We start from the raw sequence: 25,333 nt of genomic DNA, 5'->3' as shown, positions 1-25,333 counted from the left end.
CTTGCTCTTTTCGGCGATCAAACACAGGAATAGAGGATTCTAATAAATCATATATTTTAAAAACACTCCTGGTTGAGTATGAAAGACAAGCAGCTGCATTAGACTCCAGCTGCGTCTTCCCTTACGGAGGCTGCGTTTGAAGACTGTCCCGTTGCCGAGGCTCCTTCAAATGCAGCCCACCAAGCCTCTGACGGGTGGATCCCGTCCAACATATCCCAGCATGCATTGCACTTCAGTGACGAACCGTTCTTCAAAGTGGCGCCGACAAGCGACAAGACGTTTCATGCTTCGACTCAACCGAACAGCGAACACTTCATAAAACCAAGGAGCATTAAAACTTTCTTGTCAGGTTCAACCTGAGCTGTAAGGCGGGGCCAGATGGTGATGTCAGTCGCGTAAAGATCTCATTTCGGTTCAGCATGTGGTTTCTATGTCGTCCACAAGGAGGCGACTCTGTGGGCCGAGTAGAACGCGTCCTCTGAATTGAGTTAGTATGTAGTTCTGTGGTCATCAAAGCTTTTCCTGAACCTTTTAATTCAGTTAGTCGTATGAAAGTATTAATACCACTCTCACGTCTGTGTTGTAAATATGAAACTACAGCCAGCTGCTTTTTTAGCTTAGCTTAGCATAACGACTGTGGGAAACAGCTAGCCTCGGTCTGTTCAAAGTACATGTTGCCTCAACTTGTATTTAGAGTGTTTAATCTGTACATAGAGTAAAAAACAAGAACAACAAAACAAGGTGTGTTTTTTTTTTGTGTGCTCGAACAATCAGTTGACAATTAGTAGTCTTGTCGGATCACGAGGTTGCTTGGTAAATTGGTTCTCCTCTGTTTTCAATCTTTGTGCTCGGTGTTTTCAAACCAGCTGCTAATCAGTCATACAGACATTAGAATAACCTTATTGATTTCATTTCTTTGTCGTAATATATGTTTATGTTTTATTATATCGAAGATTCTGCTGCTGTTGAAGTCTCTCAACTCACGCAACACACAAACGCACGTATTGTGAGCCTGTACGAGCCCAGTGTCTCCATAGTGACGAGATGGAGAGGAGGAGGAGGAATGTAAGCTGGGTAGAGAGAGAGAGAGAGCAGGCAGAGAGAGGGAGGGAGTGTGTGTGTGGAGGGAGAGAGAGAGCTCAAGCAGAGACATGTAGGAGATGTAGTCTGGCTGCCGCAAGCTGAGGGAAGAGGAGGAGTTGGTGAGCGCCTGAAATCTGCAGACGGAGTGAGTGCGAGAGAGGAGGGAGACAAAAGCCGGTGGTGGTGGTGGTGAGGAGAAGACGAGAGGAGTGAAGCCAGGAGAGCGTGGAGGAGAAGACGACAGGAGGAAGGAAGGAGAAACACTTTTCTTGTAGAGAAGAAGAGAGAGAGAGAGGAGGAGAAAATAAAGACTGCAGGAGAGGAGCTGACTTCTCAACCTTTCATTTGGAATCAGTCCCGTCTTGTGTGAGGTAAGTCTGGAGCGGAATGGAGGTGGAGAGGGAGAGCTGTGAAACGAGAGATGGGGAAAAAAGAGGGAAGGGATGCGATGACGAGAGCTGATTGTTTTTCACTTGCTGCTTTAGTCATGCATCTTTACAGCTGATACTCTGCAGGGCATTGTGCGTACGTGTGTGTGTCTGTGTGTGTGTGTGTGTGTGTGTGTGTGTGCTGGAGTTTGAGTTTAAGGGTTTTTTATGCATTTCGTGTGTAGGTGTCTGTTCTCCGAGCTCAGTGTTGAATAATTCATTCTGCTTTGATTAAACACAAGTTTGCTGCAGAGAAACAAAGGGAGAAATATTAAATTAATTTTACCTTCGCTGAAAATGAAGTCGCTTTCTCCGATCTGATGCTGAGGAATCTGTTCAACCTGTTTTTCACATGTGGCGTCTTTGGTTTTCTTGAGCATCTTTTCAATCTGAGCCATCGTCCCGAGGTCCGGACCACGTTGGTTGTCATGTACGACTTTCCCCGAGTCGGGTGTCAGCACCACGAGCTAAATCCAGTCCCTGGTTCCAGAGTGAGTCAAGTGAAGCTGAGGGGGAAACGGGCAAGAATAGCTTGATGTATTACTACTGCACTTAAATCCACTGAAATCCAATTGCTTCCCCAATTTGTCCCAAACTCATTTGCATGCACTTACGTTCTCCGAGAAGATGGAGAGAGCAGTAAAATCTGGGATGAGAGAAACAACGTAGTTCCTTAAGAGAGAGAGAAAAAAATGTTCAGGCTTAAAACTTTTAATTTCCTCGCCCCACTTTCCTCGTAAAGCAGCGATCATCATATTGTTCTACTATAACTTCCAGTTGAAAGCTTCTAACATTTGTCCACCGCCCAGATCATAAGTTAATAATTGCTCGCTTGTGTGAACTTGTTTTTCTTGAAAAAATTACGAAGGGATAGACGGCAAACCGCGATTGTGCAAAACCCCCAAAAGTGGGACAGAAGGAGACAGGTCCCAGCAGGACTGAGCAGAGGACAAAGTATTTTCCTTCACGCAGCGGCTGAGGAGGGAGCTGGACAAACACAAAGATTGAGTTGGAGATCGTCCCAGATGCTGTTTACCTCCATCAATCATAATCCAGCCTCCTGCTCATGGAACTGTCAGCGCGCCGATAGATTCCTCTCCACCGGCCGGCGTTATTCAGGAGGCAGAGAGCAGAGCCTGATGGACGATCCCCTGAAGGACGTTTGTGTGGATAAAGGCTTCAAACGTTTACAGTCCCCGGTGTAACAACGTAATTTTAACAAACACAAGTGGTTTTATTAATTAATATATTAATTTCTTAGAAGTAAGGGTGATTCATAGCAGGGACACTTTTTTATTTGACACCCGTCAGTCGCTGACGTGAGGACGGTTTACTTTCAAAGTGTTGACATCTTATTTTGGGAGTGAAGTGGGTCACACGACAGGAGACGTGACAGACGCCGTCACAGACTGTAAATCAGCGGATCTCCGTTTTTTCATCGGAAACGTTTGACCTAATTACCTAAAGTGGTCGAGGTGCACACATGTACCTGTGTGTAAACATGTGTGTGACGTGTTGTGTCTTTATCTTAAACTCCACTGCTCATTGGTCGCTGGTGATATTCATCTACTCTGCTGCTCATTCACATTTATCAGTATGAACGCAAAGCTGTTGCTAGGTAGAGGTTAATTATTGGTTAACTGCTGTTAGTGTTAGTTAAGGGAACCTTAGCTTGTTGATATCTGACTCATTTAGATTTAAGTGGTGAAGTAATTATATATCAATGGCGATTACATTTTAAAAACTCCAATACTTACACTGGTGCAGATACAATAATGAAATGTTAGAAACAAAATGGGCGATAATTCCTTTGTTATCAAACCTGTATGAGAAGGAAATGTACCTGAGGCTTCATTATTTATAGTTATAAACGTTCTCATAGATAACTACGTATGATTAGAAAATACAAGCAAATATTTAAAAGTTGATTCAGAAAATATGTGTTTGTAAGAGCATCTTTTCTACGTCGTTTATTCTGTAAAACAAAATTGTTTTTGTATCTACGTATATCGACTGATATGAGATGATTTATGATATCAGCTAATTGAAATAAGATAAATCAGTCGGGCTTGAAAAATAAACACAAAGTAACACTAACTCAAATAAACAACCGTAGCCGCACCATTCAAGGGACTGAAAGTTAAATTGATTTCAACATTTCTTCCATTTTCATTTTGAAATACGAGCAAGCAGCTTCTCAGGATCACATCACAAACAAAGTGATAGAGTTGAGAATAGTCGGAGCTATGATCAGACACATCGGCGTCTTCTCCTGCAACATTTCTCACTTGTGTTGCCTCTCGGCTGCAGCGGCACATTTACTCAACAGCTCCTATTTTCATATTTCAAGCTCCCCACTACTCGGGGAGAATCGCGGAGGAGCCCAGCAGCAGGGGGCCGTCAGGAGCTGTCCCCCAGCTGCCAGCTATCAGATGCACATATGGCTGCTACAAGCCTCCTGCTAACCTGATCCTGTATCTGCAGCCTGTTTTATGTCCCCGGCAAACAGGACCTATACTGTACTCGACACATTCCACTGCCTCCGACCACGAGCAGCTGCTGCAGCGCACACGTCAACAACGTACACATCATCGCTGTGTCATCCTTCACTGTGTCATGTCATGAGGTCACGCACGTCACACTGTCGGCTTCAAGACTCTGCTTCGTCTCAGGAACTCATTCAAGCGTCAAACCGGTTTAATAATTGAAGACCTGACACTTTTATTATTCATAATGGATTTAACATTATAACGTGACTTTGATTGTTTTTGTGTTTAATATAAAATCTCCCTATGCGTTTTCACTGTTCGAACACTAAAGACGAAAAGGTGCATGAAGCCTTGAAGCTCCCACACGCACACGCACGCACGCACACACACGCGCACGCACACACACACACACAGCGGGGGCTTGAGGAGAGTTGCAGTGTGAAAATCAGTCACATCTCAAGGCTTTGAAGTATTTATCAATCCAGAAAAAGAATATTCATTAACCATTTCCTCTCTTATGAAGGATTCTATTCACGAGCTGCTCTGTGTGTGTGTAGATGTGTCTTTCACACACACACACACACACACTAACACACACACACACACACACGCACACAAACGCAGCCACTGCTTCCAGTCATACTTACAGTTCTCCTGCTGTTAATGGAGATATATCTGTCTCCATGTAGGCCGGCTGACTAACGGCCCGCTCCCATTGGCTGCCTGCCTTCTCAGCAGTGTAACGAGTCGTTCTATTGGTCCATCGTTTTTTTTTTAACACATCACCCTTAGCTACAACTCCAGCTCCCTGGTTGCCAGGCAACCCGTGGTATCCGGTTTCCCTCCAGTGTCTCCCCCCCCCCCCCCCATGTGTGTGTGGGGGTTAGTTTTCATTCCTAGTGGGGACTTCAACGTGAATACGCACCAACCGATTGGGACTTGTGTTGCCATGGGGACCAAATCTTAGATCCAATGTATTTTTAGGTTAACGGTTAGAATTAGTTTTTTTTGGTTTTGGTGGAAACAATCAGTTGTGATGGTTGAAATTAGGGTAAATGGGCGAGAGAGAGAGAGAGAGAGAGCATCTTGCCAGTGAGTCTGAGATTGTGTTAAGTGTGTGTGGGTGTGTATCTGTGTGTAAAATCTATCGTGTCCAGGCAAATCAATACTAATCTCGCCCCACTCGTTACTGGAGGGAGGAGAGAACGAGGAGAGGAAGGTGGCCGACGGTGATAAAGTGTTAAAGGTTAAAGAGACGTCGATAATCTCGGTGAAGATTTAGCCGAACGTGCACGTTATCCACATTAAATCCGTTCTGTTGTGTAAAACAATTCCTATTGATTATTTTATCTCCGTGGGCACATTAATTAATTATTTATTTCCTAGTTATATATTTTATAAGATTTATTGAATGTGGTGGAGGAAACCAAACCTCATGAAAACTATTTTCATTCAATTTATTTCCAAGAAACCGACACATTTTGGAAGCTCCGGCTCTGTGTTTGTCATCGTGGTCTCCAGCCACAGTCTAACTTCTCTAACCACAGTGTCATAATGACCTGAAAATATTTAGTATTTCTCACAGTGTTTCCCGTACATCAACAGATTAGTGGCGGCCATAATGGCGTCATCGACCACCACATACTTAGCTGTTGTGATCTGACTCCTGGTCTGTGTCCACGACTTGTGCAAGACTAGAAGCTCATTCTTAAACTCTGACGCTGAACGTTTGTTAACTCAATCCAGGAGAAAAACTGTTTTCATAGACTCAGGACTCTACTTTTATACATTTAAGTTTTTAGTCCAAATGACAGAAACATCCATCCATGCTTTCATTATCTATATCCTTTTCCTTTAATGGTATTTCTGTGTCTGAACGGAGAATCTCCAGCTGCCTCTGTAACAAATCTGAGAAAGTCTGAACCCAACTGTGGGAACATAGAGAAACAACCATTCAGCCTCACATTCACAAACACAAGACGATCCAGAGTCTGTTGTAGTGAATGTAGCACACATCTCATTCTATAGAGATGTATTCTAGAGGACGTGACTCCTGCGTCCTCAGTGGCGTCCTCAAGCCTCTGAGGATCCTCGGTATGTGCTGATCAATAAAACCATTGAGTCGGGCTGTAATGTATTCTGACCCAGGCCGTTTAAGTAACCGCACTCCAGTGATTCTTAGCTGTGGAAAAATCAATCCAGGTTTTCTTTGATGTGTCGGCGGGGGCGGATAGCGCTGGACCCCCCGATCGTACCATTAGCGGACGACGCCCGAGGGGCCTGGGGGGGGGGGGGGTCGGTTGATACCGCTGAGGTCACGCCCTCATCGTCTGCAGGGGGGGGAGGCGATCGGTCATATTGACACGAGCCTGGAGACAGTAGATACGCGAGGAGAAAGCCAACAAACAAGAGAAGAACCAATCACAGGCCGTTGCTAAGGCCCAACAGAAGAAAGTCTTCTGGTCTTTTATTAGGCCCGATCACTAACACACTATTTATTCTCTCCCCTCTGTCATCTGGATGTAATAAGAGGGGGAGCGGAGTGGAAAGAAGGACGGAGGAGAGACGTGTTGAGCGCAGAGGATGAGCAGTGATTTCAGGTCGGGGGAATATGGACGGAGAGCAAACAGGAGGAGGAAGGAAACGGGACGAGAGGGATATTTAAACAGAAGCACAGAGATTAATGAAAGTGTTTTCACTCGAGCACAGACAGTGACCGGACTGTCGCGTCCCTCCCTGGGCTTCACGCTCCAGTGACCCCAGCAGCCTCCACTCTCCCCTCCAGTAGGAAGCAGAGAAAAGGCTTTTTGTCCCCAGTGTCCTGACGGAGGGAGGTCGTCCTTAATGTCCTCCATCACCGACCCTCTCCACTTAACCCTTATTATTGCAGCGGCTGTTGCAGCTGTCCTCATTATGTGGTGTCCCGCTTCTTAATTTAGACCCGATCATTTTCTAGGAAGTTGAAGGAAATGATTCAGCAAAAAACTGGATTTCTCTTTTTGGCGGCAGGTGAAAGTTTCTCTCTTTCAGGGACAAGTTGAAGAACTCGAAGGTGGAAGAGTCGACGAGACGATCGGCCAAGAATCAGATCGTCATTTTTTCACTGTTTAATTTTCCGTATTGAAGTGACAGCTTCAGAGAGGAGATGACCGGGAGAGAGAGAGCAGCTCCGTGTGGCGGCTAATCCGTTAATCAAGCCCGTTCAGTCCGGGCTAACGGGACTGTTAAAAGGATTAGAGCATTGATCCGCACACACACACACACAAAAGACACAAACACAGCGGCACGTCCAAACACTGAAGGCAAACAGTTCCACAAATCACTTCACACTGCTGCGCTCAAAGACCAGAGGATAAGGAAGCGTCGTTGAATAATATGCTGCCTGATACACACCAGGCACAGAGAGGCAGGAAGACCCAGTTTACACTCAGCTGGACGTCAATCTGCAAAACGACTGATTTCCATGACATGCAGTTGTGAGTTTGGACATGACCTGAAGAAGAATCAATAGCATTCTGAAGCAGATCTAGGAATCGTTCCTTTGTCTTCAACGTGGCGAGAAAGGAGCGTTTTCCAAGCGCCCCTCTGGTTCCATCTATTTCTAATGTGATGAGTGTGATGCAGAAATACATGGAAAAGCTTTGTGCTTCTCCAGGAGGGAAAGACTCCGATGTTCCTTCATTCTGGTCGAACAGGTCGTGTTAAATAGATGTTTCTCTGGTTTGAAGCTGAAACCCTCGTCACAGACCGGGTCAGCAAACACAACGAGAATAAAGAGAGTATTTTAAGACTTCACCAAAGACAACTTATTTCGACTAAAGGTGAATAACGAGGTGCGACGGATACGCCAGCCAATCATTTCATCACGTCTCAGTGAAATGATGGGAGGGCCACGGACCGCTGCTTGTTTTTCTTTACTTTATTAATTGATCTCTAATAGCACATGAAGAGGATTTCTACAAATAAGACGAATAAGTGTTTCAGAAACTACGGACCATACCTTCAGATTAGTGTTTGTGTTAAATTTGAATATCTGAAGATGCTGCTATTATGAACAATAACACAGATACGATCACTAAACATGAGAAGAATCCTCTCTCTGCTGCTCTGAGTGTAATTCAAACGCAGATGTGGAGATGAAGTGAAGCATCGGAGAGTGAAATGTGTTTTACAATAGTCGTTGTGTTGCGTTTCGATACGATCTTCTCACCGGGCGGAGAAACAGCTGCTCGTGCACGTGTGAGTACACGTGCACGTGCACAGATACACAGTTTGCGTGTAGATATATTTTTTGGATGAGTGAGTGTGGGCTGCTGCAGTGTTGCCATGGTGACGGTTGAACTTCAGGCTGAGGTTGAGGCTTCTACTGTAGCTGAAGCAGATGCTGTTACATAAAGTGTAACACACACTGAAGCACACACACACACAGCTCCGCTCGGTGCTTTTAATGGTGTAAGTGTGTGTGTGTATCTATGTGATGACACAGCAGTGTGAGGACCGCTGTTACGCCTTCGCTCCCTCGGGAGAATATTTCAAAACATTTTTCTACAAACCACAAAAATATCCAGAACATTCTGAGTCATGGAATCTTGTTTTTTTCATTAAATGTTTTTGGGACGATGCTGAAATTAGGGCGGACAAAAACTTCTGTTACTGGTTTAATGGCCGACATACATTTTTTTAATAAATTGACAATGATTCCTAAGATGTTGTTATCAAACCTTGATATTTGACCATTTAACCAGGAACTTAATTATAAATCACTATAAATGAAAAGAAAATGCAAATCTATAAAACTATATAATATGTTTATTCTGTAAAATAAAGGTTTTAGATCCCGAGGCTCATTCCAACACTCGGCTCTAGTGGAGATGCCTATTTTCTTTAATCTCCAGATGAAGCTAGAACTCGAATCATTTTTTTATTTTTCTTAAGAATCTACAAACAATTAGCTGTCATATGATTCTTGATAATTTCCTATCGACTAGTGTCTAAATTTACTAAACTGCACTGGAAACAATATCCTAGTTTAAATCCTGACAATGACTCACAGGTACGGTGATGACGGCTGATAAAAATACTCTTTTTGGATATTTTCCGAATGTCCATAACCGTCTTTTAACTGGTGGAGAAGTGCGTCACATCCTCAAAACCTGGGAAAAGAAGAAATCACATGATGGTAATGCACCAAACTCAGCGATCTTCCAGTGTCGACTTTAGTAGAAAGACACAGAAGCTGTAGTGTCTCTGATATTCAGTGTCCATAAAGAGAGAGAGAGAGAGAGAGAGAGAGAGAGAGGCTTTGGAATCCAGAGAGGAGGAGCAGGAGAGGAGAGACGAGTGAGTAAAAAGTGGTGGACGGAGCAGGGGGTGGTCGTTATACGCCAATTAGTTTCACTAGACTCGAGTCCCAGCTCCGCTCCGTTTCCCTTTGATCCGTCTAAATTTAACAATTAAGATACATTGTCTCCAAGCAGCTGGAAGGAGGTTAACACGTTCACGGCCCATATCCGAAATCTCCTGTTTCCACGATTTAATATTCAAAATTAAGTGAAGTGTTTGGACATTTTTGTGCTTACTTGACAGATTACACCCGAGATGTTTCCATGCATTCTGCATTTGAACTCAATTCATAATGCAGAGCTCTGATTTATTAATGTTGGGTTGGTGCGTTCAGGGTTTATCTGCACATAAAACCAGAGCATGTGCATCCAGCTCCACTCTGTGTTTTCTCCAGCAGATGTAGAGCAGTCATTAGTGCAGGAGATGATGAAGTGTTTGTGTGTGTGTGTGTGTTTGCACCGACTCAAAGCAAGACTGTCGGGAGAATCATTAGTCTCCCAGCAAGGCCTCACATCCTGGCTAATTACCACCTTTTGGCCCAGAAGACGCACACAAACACACAAAGGTTCTCTCACGCTCCAGAGGAGAGAGGCAGCTCCGTCAGAGCGGCCGGTGGTTTGTTGTACACTGACGCTCCGGTGACACTGAGGGCAGACGTCCCTGCAGACGTCCTCCTCTACGCTGCAGCTCGTCTCTTTAGAAAAACGCAGTAACTGGCACAGTCAGCGGCCGCCTGGTGTCCAGAGAAAGAAAGAATTCTTTCACTAGAGTCCTGAGTGTGTTTGTGCTCGTGCTTGTGTAATGAGCTCTCGGGCACAATCAATACACTGTTACCAATTTTTTTCCACATTCTCATTTTGTAGAATTTGTATTTTAATGGCTACGAGTGGGGAAAAAACTCAGTAAAGCCCCTCGGGAACAATGTTTTATCAGAAAATTACCTTTGGAAAAAACTGCATTTACTCGGTTTGTTATTGTGATTTGTGATTTTTATCACTGGGAATTATTTTGGAAGGAGCAGTATGACAATTTAAAATGTGCTTATTCACTTTCTTGCTGAGGGATGTGAAAATGAAGAGAGCTTTCATGTCTGTACACAAAATGTGGAAAGACTGGGGGCAGGAGGAAACTTTCTAAAGCTCAACTTGTATTTATGAACATTTCTGTTTGAGTTATAATAATGAAGCTTAAAATGTGGTTGTGAGCTGTAATATTGAACAATGTGTTTCCTCCTTAAAACGAAAACAAGCATATTTTAGTGAATGCAGCTAATGTGAAGCTTCCTGTTGGGATCTTTTATGTTCCTGGATTTTAAGGTTGAGAATGTGACAAAGTCAAAGTCTCGTGTCCTCGTTTCTTGTGACTCACGTTTGACTTGAGTCCAAAAGTCTCCAGCTCTGATTTACACTGATACTTTGCTGGGTCAGGAGAAATCGATTTCTTATTCATTTGGATGAAATGAAAGAACAAAGTCATAAATTACAAAATGAGCATAAATTAATTGAACCTGTCTTTCTGTAACGACCCCTGTGCTTTTCCCTTTGATGCTCTTTTTCTATATTACAGTTTATCATCTATTTCAGGTTACCTTAACTTTGAACTCTTACCTTCTATAAAAAAAGAAAACACATGAAGTAGCCATGTTGTTCATTTTAAACAATATATAGTAACGAAAATAAGTCAAATTCATAATTTTTTATGATCTCTTTCAATGTTTTTTTTGTCCAATCAACTGTTCAGAACCTATTAAATTCATGTAAACATATTGAATTCATATTTAACAAAGAAAAGGAGCCAGAAGCTGAAACCAGCTAGTAAAACAATCTACGTGTGATTTAAACATTTATTTAACTGTCCTCTTCTATCTGTGTTTTTGCTCAGGTGTTGAAGATCAATCTCATCGGACACAGGAAACGCATCTTGGCCTCGTTGGGCGACCGGCTACACGAAGAAACCCCACAGAAGCCTCCGCGGGCCATCTCCCTCAGGGTGAGTGTGTTTCAGTGAGCAGGACGTTGACTGAACCACGTTAACGTCACAAAGTATTATGGATTCATGGCAGATATTTTCTCAGAGGGAAACACGGCTGTTACCGCCCCACTGATTTCCCAAATCTCTCAGGCAGGCACAAAATGGCAGACACACTGCAGCTTCCTCTCCGCCATTTTTTCCCCGGGATACTAATCACAAGGAGCTGGTTTCCCTCTCCCATCAGTGCCACATGATAGTCTCTGGCTCTTTGCGCTGTTAAGACAAGTGAATCCAATGTGTGTCTGACTGGTGGATCTGCTCATTTCCCTGTGTCACAACATGTCCGTGTGAGGATTGAAGTTTTGGGTTGGGCCAGAAAATAAGTGAAAACTCTCCTGTTCCTGGAGACATTCTACTAAAATAGACTGGGACTTTGAGCAGCTTTATATTGAAGTTACTGCTTCAAGTAATTGTCTGAAATATGATACAAAACTTCGACCTATAAATAGTATGGTATTTGAGATTTTACTGCAGAGCCGAGTCCAGGGTAAACCGATGTGGCAGCGTTTCCTCCCAGTGCGTGAGCTCAGGCCTGTGTTTACTCAGTAATACAGTACAAACAGTAGCGGACAGCTGAGTGCATTAGAGCGAAACTGGTGGAGTGAGCAGAACGAAGCTCGGGATGAGGACTGAGGAGAGAAGCTGGAAAGTAAAAAGAGAAATCCTCTTCTCTCCAGTCTGCTCATATGTAATCAACTGAAAGTGAAACGTCTCCCGAGAGAAATCAGTGACCCTCTAATGCGTTAGACCATTACACCGTTAAAACTTATGAAAGTCCTAATTCTGCTGGGAAATTTAGACTCTGCTCGCCTATAAAACCTGTTAAACACCCTTTTCCACTCAAAGCTTAAAGTGACTTAACAGGGACGAGGAGAAGCTTCGGTGCTGGGCTCAAAGACCCTGATGGTCCCAGTGAGAGCGACTGGGAACAGGAGCGCCTTTGCCTCAGAGCAAAACAATGTGAGGCCCTGGTTCACAGCGGCCTCACGGGAGCTGAGAACTGTCACCGCGTCCACTGAATGCAATTGCCCTACTTATTGTACTTGCAGCGGTGACACAGCACATTACGAGATGATGAATGAACCCCCTCTCTTGCTCTCCGACCCGCCTCCCTCTCTCTCTCCTCTGTCCCAGGAGCCCGGCGGGAACCACACTCCTCCCCAGCTCAGCCCGTCGGTGGGCCAGGCAGCGTACACGGCGGGGGTCCCGGGCGGATCTCTAGACGTGCAGCACCTCATCATGCAGGCGGACGCCCGGCGCAGACAGCGCAGCAACGACAACTACTTCGAGGACGTGCCGCGATCCAAGCTGGAGCGACAGATGGCCCAAGTCAGCATGGTGAGGAAGAGGGCAGGGGGGGATGGAGGGATGAATGGAGAGAGGAGAGTATGAATGGGCATAGAGACACTCACCTGGCTGGAGGAATCATCATTTACTGAAAATACATTCAGTAAAATAAACTGATCCTTTTAACAAATAACCAAACTTTCCTCTTTCAACATATTAGAAATCTATTGTATTGTAATATTCATTTAAGGGTTATTCTAGATTACTACAAACCATTTAAAAACGTTTAAGAGGCAAGATTCCAAAAGAGTTTTATCTGCCTGTTTTGGATTAGAAGCCAGATTTAATACCTGCATCAGAACGATGAAATAAAACAGGATATTTATGCCTGAAACTTTGAAAAATTACCACAGTTCAGTGGTAGATGCGCAATGATTATTTTGGCGTGCGTACAAATATTTTATGCTCCAATCTACTGCCGAAGGTAGTTTTAACGTTTTCATCAAAATATCTAATTCTTCATAGTTCTGCACAAACAAGAAACTTTTCCAAATGAGCATCTCAACTCTCCAGCGATGTGCAAAATTACAATTGTACAACCTCCAATCAACAGCAGCACAACGACTCACACACACACAGACACACACATCCGAGGCAGCAGCTGTGTTTTGATTTGATATGATTAGGGTCTTTTTGTGTCTCTGTGTGAGTCACAGAGTTTATCAGCGCAGATTATCACACACTTATGGTGATCCTGCTGCATCTCTCAAGTGAGTGTGTGAGTGTGTGTGTGTGTGTGTGTCACAGTGTTTCCCCTGTTTCCAGACACAATGTCACACTGAAGTGGCTCCGATGACTCAGAAGAGAGAAATAACTATTAGTTTCATTCCCCTTCTTCTCTGACTGTCAACACTTTGAATGTTTCTGCCGCCGGCTCTTCCCTAATCACCTGATCTCTCTTTTTCCTTTTGCTTTTTTAGAAAACACAAACCAAGAGAGAAAAACACGTTTTCTGCTCATGTTCAGGGTCATTTTTTTAATGCTTGAAAAACATGGACTTGCTCTAATGTCCTGAAACGTTTGGTTTGAGCTCCTGTGTAATATTGTTAAGCTGGTGGAGTTCAGAAAGGTTTGGCCGGTGCCCGTTTCTAAACACTTATCCCCGAGCTGTTTATCTGACATATTCGAATCTGACTCTTAAGGTCTCGCCTCAAAGTCCCTCGGCAACTTTGTGAAGGGGATTAGAAACACAAGCGATCAGATGTGGGCTGAAGCACAAACACGCAGACTTTGGCGCAGCATGCGTGAATACCTCCTCACACAAAACCATCTGCTTTCATTTACCAAAGAATGAAAGGCCATAAAACAAACCTAATTGTTATCCACAGATATTTAAGAGGTATGCAGATGGGATTTAGGTATTTCCTTTGTTTGGAAGTTGAAAGCTCGCTGGGTGAACGAGCGGTGAGCCGCAGCAAAGACTCCTAAAGAAACAGTTAAAAGCTGAATGTAATTCACCAACATTTCATTTCCTGCGTGTCCCTTTGAAGATGTGTTCATGTTCAGCGAGGAAAGCCATAAATTTACAACTTCAACTCAGGCCAACAAGTTGTGTAAATATCATACTTAGCCAAAGCCTCCATGTGAAGTCCCCTGCTTTTTAATCTTGTGTGATCAAATTGCGTCCTAACGTGTGGTTGGTTGTTGTTTCAGGCAGGCGAGTGGTGCGAGCCAATCACGTTGCGTCCACCCAACGAGGCCACCTCGTCCACGCCGGTTCAGTACTGGCAGCATCATCCCGAGAAGCTCATCTTCCAGTCCTGCGACTACGAAGCCTACGTGAGTCCGACCCCTTCACTTCTCGATTATATCTGTAACTGTGTGTGTTAGAAATATCAATGATCACACCTTAATAATTAAACATCAATCATCTTTCAATCATTTGAACTCACATGCCACTAATACACACTGGAGGTAATAATGTTGTTCACCGATGACCCTCAGTTTCTCTGTCAGCACTGCACTTAGTCATTCTCTGCTCTTTGGTATATTTAGACCTTTACCAGTTACATAAAAGATGTTCTATATGTATGTTCCCATGACTACAGCCTTGTTCCCTTTGATTGGTTCACGCGCTCAGCGGCTGCACTGCAGTGATCAGTTACTCAGAGCTGCAGAAAAGCAAGCTGACGTACTATTGGCTCTCGGAGACATTGAGACTGAACGTTATTGGGTGTTTTCGGACACGCAGATTCTCATTGGTTCTGGTCGATGTGAGTGGGATGATTGAGGGAGAGGGGAAAGTTGGCTGCAGGAAGATGGAATTTCAAGTTTGAACTAACAGGAGGGCGAGAGGAGAATTTAAAAGTGATGCTGTATTAAAAGAAAGAATGAAAACAGGAAAAGACAAGATGGAGGCAGTGAAGAAATAGTCAACAATCCCCTCGTCTTTGTTTCCTCACATCTGAAGAGGGATAGCATCAGCTCGGACCACTGGGGTTTTTACAGCACAACTATACAGGCAGTGTGTTTGAGGTAGAAAAGAGAGGAACGCACAATGAGCGGGCCACCGAGGGAAAAGAAGGACAGAGCCACTCGTGACAACGCCTCCAACTCTCGCTGTCCCAGGACGGACTCCAGAAAGTGAGACAAATGAGCAGGAGCCAGGACGGAGCGGGAGGCCGAGCGGGAGGTGTGAATATTGGCAAGCTGACGCAAGACAGAGGGAGTGTGGGGGGGGGGATAAATGAGATGGATGAGACAGCGATGAGAGCCAGAGAGGAAAGAGAGGAGTGGATTGTGTTTGTGTTAATAGAGAGAAGAGGGTGGTAATCATCCAAAAGGGACAGAATACAGGGTGGATCAGCACCGCTCTCGTTTTCATGACTCTGTAACTTTATTATGTCAAACTAAACTAAGATGGTGGACATATGCTAGGACATATCTTCCCAGCAGCATCTTAGCATAGTCACTGTGGCCCCATCAGAACGCTAATATTAGCTTGTACCTCAAAGCACCATTCTCACAAAGCAGGAGACACATTTGCTAAATTGGGATTAGTTGAAAATGTTTGTGCGTTTGCGTAAAACCGACAGTAACTGCCCCCAGAGGCCGATGAGACAGCAGCTGGTGTGCTGTGCATAATGTGGCTCCCTCACTGAAAGTCATGGTTTGTGCTGCATGAGACGTAATTAACCACACAGAGCAATTTGCCCAAAAGGCTCCGGGAAAATGTATCGCTAATCAGAGCAGAGATAAATCCGGTGAGGTCCACGTTCAATCCTCCGATACTTGAATTTGGCGTCGTTGACTCAGATGAGATAAAATAGGCTATACATTTTTCTCCCCTAATTCACTAAAAGCCTTGTTAGAGTCCCACTTCAGGGGATTGGGCTGGAAGGGGCGGAGCATGTCACAACCATTAGGTGCTCTAATGTCGACATGAACACTGTCCCTGTAAAACACTGTCACTATTAGTGGCTCCTTTATTAAATCAGAGACCACGTTGTTAGAGGCTGAACCTGACCGCAGAGTCGTGTCCGAGCAGAAGGTGTTAATGTTCCTCCGGGAGGCTCAAGGTTGATCTAATCACTGCTGTGTGCGCGTGTGCATTTAAATCAGCTAGACGTCAACACAGCGTTCATAGAGTACAGAAATAATAGAGTGGATTTGTCACAGAATGAATTTAGTTAAAGTTAATTTAATAAAGAATTCAGCTATATTTAAAAACTATTATAATTTCTTCTTCTAAGTGGTTGGCCGTATCTGGGGCTCTGTATGAATCTGTAGTTCTTATCTGCCACCACCACACACACACCAACAATATGATATCACCACACACACAATAAGGCAATATGAAGGCTCCTGTTGGTTCAGTGCAGACGGGCAAAGACAGAACAGAGAGGGGTCGTATTAAAGGCAGAATAGTAGGACACCTGTATAAAAGTGTCTGTGGACTGAGGTGGGGTTTGTGGATCTAGGACAACTGGTGCCGCTGGTTATCAGGAGAGACATTGCTGCCACCAGTCAGCCGTGGTGCTTCAGTGTCCTTCTCTTAGTTAAACATTCAGCTGCAGCTTTGCTCTCTGATCATTAGCCAGTGACGCTCGCACCGTTTGATCATAATCGACCACTGCTAGAAGCTGTGGCAGCCCCATCATTTCCATTTAAACTCATTGGGAGAACTGAATGTTGGTGGGATTTGTCTCTGAGAGGACACAGGCTCAGCTTCAGTTCGGATTTCAGCATCGATTGGAGTCTGGGAACAAACCCCAGCTGATTCAGTCACAGGGGAAAGAAAACTTCTCAAACCAGAACTGGAGATAAAGTTTGAAGCTGAAAAAATGAGGAGTAGAAATAAGTTTTATGGATATAAACAGACACTGAGATACAAATACAATCCCTGTGTATTTATAAACATGGTTGTTTGTGTTTTTCCACAGTACCTGGGTTCCATGCTGGTGAAGGAGCTGAGAGGGACGGAGTCAACACAAGATGCTTGTGCCAAAATGAGGGTAAAGCACATTTAACTTAATTCAAGCCATCTGGTATCTTCGGTACCGTTACACCTTCACTCCTCAGGTTTACTGCTGACATCTGGTAACACAATCTGAAAGAAAGAAGGAAGTTTTATTAAATTATGAATCTTTATTTTCAGTATAACTACTCTCAAGTAAAGCACCTGGATAAAAAAACCTTCCCGGACCTTTAAATCTGGGTCAAGGTCTCACAGCCTGAGCGCCTTCACACTTGCAAGAACTTAAACAAATTAAAAATATCATGACTGTGGATTAAGTCTATTGAGGGATTTATTTTTAATATCCTAGCCTGGGAGGCTCCGCAGCCCTTTTACCTTAAATCTCCTTGAATTGTATTGTTCAGCTTCTCCCTCTTCACTTGCCCTCCTCCTCCATCACCTGTCTCTTTAGATCCATGTCTCCTCTTCCTGCTTCCTTCTTAATTTTTTTGTCTCACTGAAACATTGACTCCTTCTCTCCTCTGACGCTCACTTCATATCTCTGGTTTTCATCCCGAGCTGCAGTGTGAAGATAAGCTGTAATATTCCTGAGCAAAGCTTTCTCCTTCTCTCCCCTCCTCCCTCATCCGTCTCCATGTTTCTGTTGCCACATCTGAGGGCATCTTTCGTTCTTTCACCGAGGTTCCGTAATTAAGTGAAATTCAAATCATATATTTCCGGCGTGTTTTACCGTGTGAACCTTCCTTCAGCTCTCACTCGCTCGCCCCTGTTCCCAGCTTCGCTACTTTCATCTGTCACTCGTTGCCTCCGCTGTGGAGGTAGATGCGCATGTTTAAATCCTAACTTCACAGCTAAGCCGGGCAGCGCTGCCTTTGTCAGCTTTCCGGCACTACCTGTTTCTGACAGGGCCGAACTGCGGCAGCAACCACACTGAGAAGGAGGGAGAGAACAGAACAAAGACATGACACAGATATGAAGCACAGGAGCGAGTCGATTCGACAGCAGGAGAAGAGGAGGACAGAGTGTGATAGAAAAGTGGAAACTCAGAGATGGAGATGACAGGCGGAAGATTGTGGGAAAGGGACTCATCTCACATCTATTTCTTTGAATATATTAAAGCTTGTGGCAGGTGATAGCGAGGAGGGGGACGCTGACAAGGCTGTAAATCACACGTTTCTCCTCGCTGAATAATGACTGACTTCAGATGTAGGTAATAGAGACGCGTTAAAGTACCAGTATGTAATTAAAAGGAACTAGTAGAGATATGAGATATCTGATATGGTTTAACGGCTCACAGCCTTATTGGATTTGTAGAGCTGCAGCCGATTGGATTTTTAGAAATGTAATCCAGGAGCAGTAGATATTTTTTAATGAGGCTGAAAACAAACCTCGACCTTTAGGGATGATTTGAATTAACTGGTAATTGACTGAATGATGAATTTGCTCATTTACCTCAAGGTTCTTTTATTCATTCAACGTCCTGTTTTCTTCACATGCTCGTAGACCTGAGGCAGCTTCTATAACACGTGGATTAAATGAAACTAAAAGGTTCTTTAATTCAGTGCAGATTTCACCGACAGAAATCCATTAAGTTGGGACTAGTTTTAATTGGATTGTAAAAAAGTTCAATCCTGTGACTGATTCCTGTTTTTTTCGTGTGAAATCCATCAAAAGTAATTTGTGCCTCTCTCCTCCTTCTGTCTCTCTGTCTCTCTTTCGTTATGTATGCACTCCAAGAAGTCGACAGAACAGATGAAGAAAGTGCCGACCATCGTCCTCTCCGTGTCCTACAAAGGAGTGAAGTTCATCGACGCCACGAATAAGGTATCACTCACTTTGTGCGACGCTTACTAAATGTGTGAGCGAAAACCAAAACACAATCAGGCCATAATATGATAAATAAATGAATGTAAAGATCAATAACAATCAACTACTGGTCATCGATCTTAATATTTCTTCCTCTTGTAGAATATCATCGCAGAGCACGAGATTCGTAACATCTCGTGTGCAGCTCAGGATCCAGAGGATCTGTCCACGTTCGCCTACATTACCAAAGACCTCAAGTCCAGTCACCACTACTGCCACGTCTTCACTGCTTTTGATGTGGTCAGTACCGACACTGTGCCTTTGTCGAATATCAAACTCATTAAGTTTGTCACGTTCTAATCGCTGTTTGCTTCCTCTTGTCAGAACCTGGCGTATGAGATCATCCTGACGCTCGGCCAGGCCTTCGAGGTGGCCTACCAGCTGGCTCTGCAGGCCAGGAAGAGCGGCCACGGGTCGTCCACGCTGCCCGAGAGCTTCGACAGCAAGCCCAACAAACCTGTCCCCAAGCCCCGCGTCAACATCCGCAAATCTGTAAGCATCCCAGCCGCACAGCCACTCACTCAGCTGAAGGGAAAATCCATCACAATCCATCCAAAAGTCAAATTCAAGTCAGCAAACACAGCCGGTTTTGAACTGGATCTCTTTTTCATCATTGTTATAAAGAATAGAAGAATATATTTTGCGATGGATTTTCACCTTCATTTCACTGCTCAACTCTAAACTCTTGGATTCAAATGTAGCTTTTCTATAACTGCTTGGAACTAATCCTAACCAGCATCCCATGTCCACTGGAATCTGTCCATAAATGTCATCCCCCTTCATCACAGTCTCTCATCCCTGCTCTTTTACATCATTTTACATCCTTCTTAACTCTGGTTGGTTTGCTGGGATTATCCTGAGATGCTTATGTTTGATGTGAGTGAGAGTCTCGGCCCAGGAGACTGAGGCAGTGTAGTAATATAGGTGGATATTTGATCTGTTGTCCCTGCAGTCTTTTACACACGGGGCTGACAGATGAGGCCGGTTTGCTTGTTAGTGAGTTTTTATGTAAGAACATAAAGAATCGTCCTTTGGAAGACGCCACAGACTTGTTTGCGAGCACGTGTGTCATCAGGACCATGATCACTACCATGCTCCAAACTATGTCAACATTGTAAGATGGCGGAACCTGTATCGGAGATATTTTAGCTTCATTATTGTACAACAGGAGGAAAAGGAGGTGTTTATGGTCGACACCAATAAAATATTACTGCTTTGTGATACCAGATATCACTCCTACATTCTATCATGAGTTTGTGTCTATATGTGCGGCAGTAATTGGTCGTCATGCCTCGTCCAGCCACAGCGTCACAGAGTCTATCTGCAAATCTTTCAACCTTCCATTAACCCAGACACAACTTTAAAATAGTCACTCTGTCGGCGCACACTTCCCTCCTCCCCTGACACATGTGTGTCCAAACGGACCCGGTGTAGAGTTACGCTCACTGCTATTATCAGCGTTGTCTGGACCCTTTACAATCTGTGATTCATGGAAGAATGAGATGGTGATAGGGGAGCAACGGTCTCACTCTCTATAGTTGGAGTAAGTGAGGAGACACGCAGTGTGTGTGTGTTCACTCTACTCCTGTGCTTTGTGTGTGTCTTTGCAAAGCTCGCGTGTGGTCCTGTGCCTACGGAGATGATGGACGATGGCATGCGTACACACAATCTGCTGACTCGGCTACAGTCACATTAACCATTAATTACCGTTTACTCGGCGTGTGTGCAGTCGATGGCTTGTGATGTGCAGCGGGGCTTTCTGCAGAATTCACTTAATATTCCTGCCACCTGCTGCCAGCCCTAATCTCCATCCTGCAGCACCTCCACGGCCCTTGTGCTGTAAAATAGCCGTCGCTTTGTTTTTCTGCCCAGAAGTTTCGGTTTCTCCACAGCCGCTCGTTATTATTTTTATGCTCTGTGTGTAAATCTCCCTCAACATCCACTTAACTTTCCCCTTTATGAGTGTGAGCGTGTCTGATGTGACACTGTTGTCTCTGATCAGCGTCGGCATGTTGGTGCAACCTGAGTGAAGCTTCGAGATGGCGTTGAAACACATGACCCTAACAGTGTGAGATTTATTTTGACTATTCTCTGCTTCTTAAAGTGAAATAAAATCTTGCCAGTGTTGTGAAAACAGCTTGTTGCCTCGTTAACACAACTGAAATGCAACCAAAAGCTATTTCGACTCACCGGCAGAATTTGTCATGGCACAACGATGGCGTCTGGCGTGTGAAGGTGATCGTGCAGAGTGATGTTTTGTCAGTTTGCTGTTGCCGTGCAGGAGTTGCGGTGAATAGTCTAGCTCGAGATTTGTGCTGTGTTTCAGTGATGCAGTTGCCTTGTCATCGTTGTGGGTTTGCCGTGCTGTTCTTGTTGTTACCACACAGGCCCAGTTTGACCTCTGTGTGACCTCTGCCCCTGTAGGTCATGTCCCCCTCCAGCCGCTGGTCACTGGGCCATATTTACACCCCTCACCGGCCTCCTGTCCACCCTTCTCTTCCTCCCCCTCGACTCTTCCATGTTCCTCACAGAGCTCAGTCACAGGTCCTCCACGCTTTCCTTCTCTTATCCTTTACCTCCACATGACTTTTCTCTTGATACAAGGAGAAAGAACATCTGTGAGTGCGTCGACTTCTGTTCAGTTGCTGTGTGTCCTGTTTGCAGTGAGTATTTGTGTATCTCCATGTTGACAGTAACATGATTTTTCAAAAAAAGGCAGATGTGACCAAGCCAACCCACTTATTTGCTTTATGGTTGATACATCATCAAATTAAGACCTGAACTTTAGTGCTACTGGTTTTATTTGTTCTTTCGTAACGACACGAAAACTATCACGGTGTAATGAAACTACAAACAAGATGAACTGATTAACTACATTTGGCTTTGGGAAAGAAGATGGATACCAACTGTTTCAGTCTGTGGTTTGTGAGATAACATCGCACTTGAGGGTTATTCTCTACTCGACTACTTCACAGCATCTTCATCTTCTTTCAGTTTTTAAAGGGTCATCAAAAGGACGACTGAAAACGTGCACAAGGATTCCATCGCATACAGTGTGTTTTGCATCAGCTTGGGTCACTGAGGTTGCTGTTTGCAGAAGTACATCACGCTGGATTTAATCTCTGCAGCATTACTTCCATCAATGCTCAGGCCCTCCTCATGACATCATTCAGAGGCTGCTGATATTGAATTTATTCTGGAGGCAGAAAATCTTCTCTCACTGGCTTCATGTGAGGATGAAGCTGTGGGATCAAAAGTGTGCATCTGTCCTTAATCCTGTAACATCATAACAAGATTATAAGGCCTTGTTGTGGTTGTGTGTGTGTGAGGAGAGAAAACTGAACTGGATTATTACTCTGGGTCGTTTTGTTGCTGTTGCAGTGTGTTGAGAGAAGATAAGAAACATGACTCTGTTCGTTTATTGCAGAATGACACCGACATCTTTGATGCATCTTTAATGTGCTTTTTGTAGAAAATGTGTCATCGTGTCTTCTGCAGTTATTTCCCATCACATCCTCCTCTCTTTCATTCCTCTCCATCTCACTGATGTCACTGAAATTGTGCGAAACGTCTATTTTCTCTTGTCCTACTTCTTTGCTTCTTCTTTTCCTTCTCTGTAACGTTCCCTCTATTCCTCTGTCAGATGGAGCAGCCGTCCATGGACCAAAAGGGCCACGCCAACGTGCCGTGGATTGTGGAGCCGGGTCAGGAGGCCAAGAGAGGAGTCAACACCAAGTACGAGACCACTATTTTCTAACATACACCCGCCTTGTCCACTCCTGTGTGTGTGTGCCTTTCAGAGGTTGCCCTGTACCGGGGCCCCGCCCCGGAGTCGGGCTCGAGCGAAACACGCCGCCGTGTCACCTCACCAGCTGAAAAATAAAAAACAAAACATCCCGCCCCGAGCCTGTCCACTGCATGATGACGTTTGCCGCTGCACTGTCTCTCTCTCTTTTCCTTGTCTCTTTCCTTTTGCTCTCCCCCCTTTTTGGCCCAATCCTCCCGCCTGCAGGGCTGGTGCATGACCTTTGAACCCAGAGTGTGGTGCACTTCTGTCTCCACCTGTAGGGAGGGAATGGTCAGCTCCATTTTTCCACTTCCTGTATGCCGGTCAGTCAGCGGTCAACCAGTTGGTTGTTCTGCTTTTTGTTTTGCCTCCTCTCGATGGGTGTAACCGTTTGGACTCGTCTCTCTCCTCCTCCTTCCTCCATCCCTCGCTTTTATTTACTTTTCAGCCCCTTCGACAAACCTGAAAGAGATAAACCAGAAAACTGCTAAGAGCCATAACAGTGTTTTAGCTGTGTTGAGCCGAGTGAGGGCGCTGACAGTGTTGAGGGATGTTGTCTGAACACGACAACTGGAGGAAGCTTCTGGCTTTTTAAACTCTTTTTTTTAAAATCAAAAAGGAGAGGTGATGTAGCACAGTCTAACTTTGGCTTAAACTGGTTCATCCAGCAGGCTACCAGAATGTATTTCAACTTTTTGATTCTTTTTTTTTAAATATAAACAAACATGTTGATTCAAACAGCTTTAAACTTGACCTGTGCCACAGGAAGATGTCGGTGATTTTACCTTTTTTTAGCATCTTTTTTCAGAACGTGTGTAAATATGTTCAGAATCATTTTAACCATGCGTTTTGTTTTTCTCCCTGGCCATTAACCTAATTTTAATTTGGGGAACAAAATCTTGTCTATAAAAGGTTTAGCATGTGGCTTGTAGGACGCATGGTGGCCATTTTGGATTTGCTGAGCAGGGGGGCCGGTGGAGAGGCGGGGTGTGAGGGCTCTCTCGATAAGTGATGTCATCTCATTTGCAGGGCAATGCCGGAAGCTCATGTCTATTACTGTGGAATACAAAGAATGTAGCCAGCCCTAAACACGGACCTTGTCACACTTACAATGCAAAAAGGACTACAAAGGACTACAAACATGGACGCCACCCCAGTGTTTAAGGTTGACTACAAAATATTTCACATCATTCTTTCACACAATGCTTGACACAGTAAACTTTGGACCAATACACACACACACACCAACTGCATCTCCACAGACCACGGTCTGCTCTGAATGTACACTTATCTGAAGCAGCCTCAACTTTCTGCAACTACAGCAGGATCTGTTTTATGCAGCCAGCTGGGAGGCATGACCTTTGAACTTTGGGGGTGAGGGGGGGGATTAGAGGTCATCTGTCGGACACAGACACTGGCCTGGCTAAAGGCACCACTGGGCATGTGTCAATGTTGGAATGGGAGATGTGTTCGAGGACGTCGGGCTGGCTTTTTTTGGTCTTTTTATTTTAAAGTCAGAAAAATAATAGAGATATATGCACAAGCGTGTCAATGTGATTGGACTAGCTGCCGCACGCTTCAACCGCAACTGGTGTGTCATCGCAGCGGAGGATGAAACTATGTGAACAAAAACTGCATCTGATGTTTAAAAAAAGTATTCTATTCGTATTGCCCGACATTTTAATGTTTAATATGAGAGTATTATATTACCATGATGATTATGATTATTCTTGTGCAATTCTTGTCTACTGTTGTCTTAATGTTACATTATTTTTCTATGATATGCTGAGATGAAAACGTTGAGCTTTGAGAATGATGGCCATCCTTTAAAAAACAATGTACTTGTACACAGAGAGTGAATGTTGCAGGTGGCTCGCTAGCTCTGGTCAGGTCAACCCTCCATCATTTCTCATGGGGCTCTACTCTTATCTAGCAGATGTACTATTTTAAACGCAGTATTACTGTATCATTTGGATGAGACATTGTCCAATTATAAAATGTACATAGATATTTTGCCAACTCATTGTTCATACGTGTAATGTAAAAGAGAAAAGAATAAAGGACTTGCAGTACACGGCACTGGAAACAAGGTACCAGAATAAAGGTTGGAAGTTTAAAAAAAGAACGTGTTGGACTGTAGAGATTGTATTTTGAGTGAAAACTGAAATGGGTAATCTGGTGACATCACTGCTGACCAACTAATGTAAATAGGCTTGGGCTTCCAGCACACTGATTTTTGTAATTTGGGCCATTATTTATATCCTTGTAAAGCACATGAAATAAAATACAACTTGTACAACCATAATTCTTGTCACCAGTTATTTTCTCTTCTCACCTTTAAAATGTCAGAAAATAATAAAATATCATTTTTAATTAGACAATGTATTGAAATGTCAGGTCTAAAAAGTAACGATTGCGATGTGTACAAGCTTTTTAAAGTATGATGAGTGACTCCACAGCCCCCCCCCCTTCTCTGATCCAGCTCCGTGGAGAACATCAACCAGGAGGCAGAGACAGGAAGGTTGTTTATCGTTTTCTTCTG

At 44.1% G+C, this 25,333-nt stretch overlaps 1 protein-coding gene across 3 annotated transcripts; it reads left to right on the top strand.

Moving 5' to 3' along the window:
- The first annotated feature begins 1,418 nt into the window (after positions 1-1,418).
- Positions 1,419-25,096, top strand: LOC128428428 (ankyrin repeat and sterile alpha motif domain-containing protein 1B). Of its 3 annotated transcripts, XM_053414601.1 has the most exons (10): positions 1,419-1,454; positions 11,225-11,332; positions 12,509-12,712; positions 14,375-14,500; positions 17,104-17,175; positions 18,876-18,962; positions 19,107-19,244; positions 19,329-19,496; positions 22,648-22,739; positions 23,821-25,096. In XM_053414601.1, the coding sequence occupies exons 3-10, from the start codon at positions 12,614-12,616 to the stop codon at positions 23,867-23,869; spliced, it is 831 nt and encodes a 276-aa protein (XP_053270576.1). In that variant the 5' UTR covers positions 1,419-1,454; positions 11,225-11,332; positions 12,509-12,613; the 3' UTR covers positions 23,870-25,096. The 3 variants fall into 3 exon arrangements, with proteins under 3 accessions (XP_053270576.1, XP_053270575.1, XP_053270574.1); XM_053414599.1 differs by lacking the exons at positions 1,419-1,454; positions 11,225-11,332 and having other exon boundaries at positions 12,568-12,712; positions 18,879-18,962; XM_053414600.1 differs by lacking the exons at positions 1,419-1,454; positions 11,225-11,332 and having other exon boundaries at positions 12,566-12,712; positions 22,648-25,096.
- Positions 25,097-25,333: the final 237 nt, after the last annotated feature.

Source organism: Pleuronectes platessa, chromosome 22 (assembly GCF_947347685.1).
Source record: "Pleuronectes platessa chromosome 22, fPlePla1.1, whole genome shotgun sequence".
Classification (NCBI taxonomy): Eukaryota; Metazoa; Chordata; class Actinopteri; order Pleuronectiformes; family Pleuronectidae; genus Pleuronectes; species Pleuronectes platessa.
The sequence above is the reverse complement of the archived record's forward strand: the minus strand, read 5'-3'. Positions and strand labels throughout refer to the sequence as shown.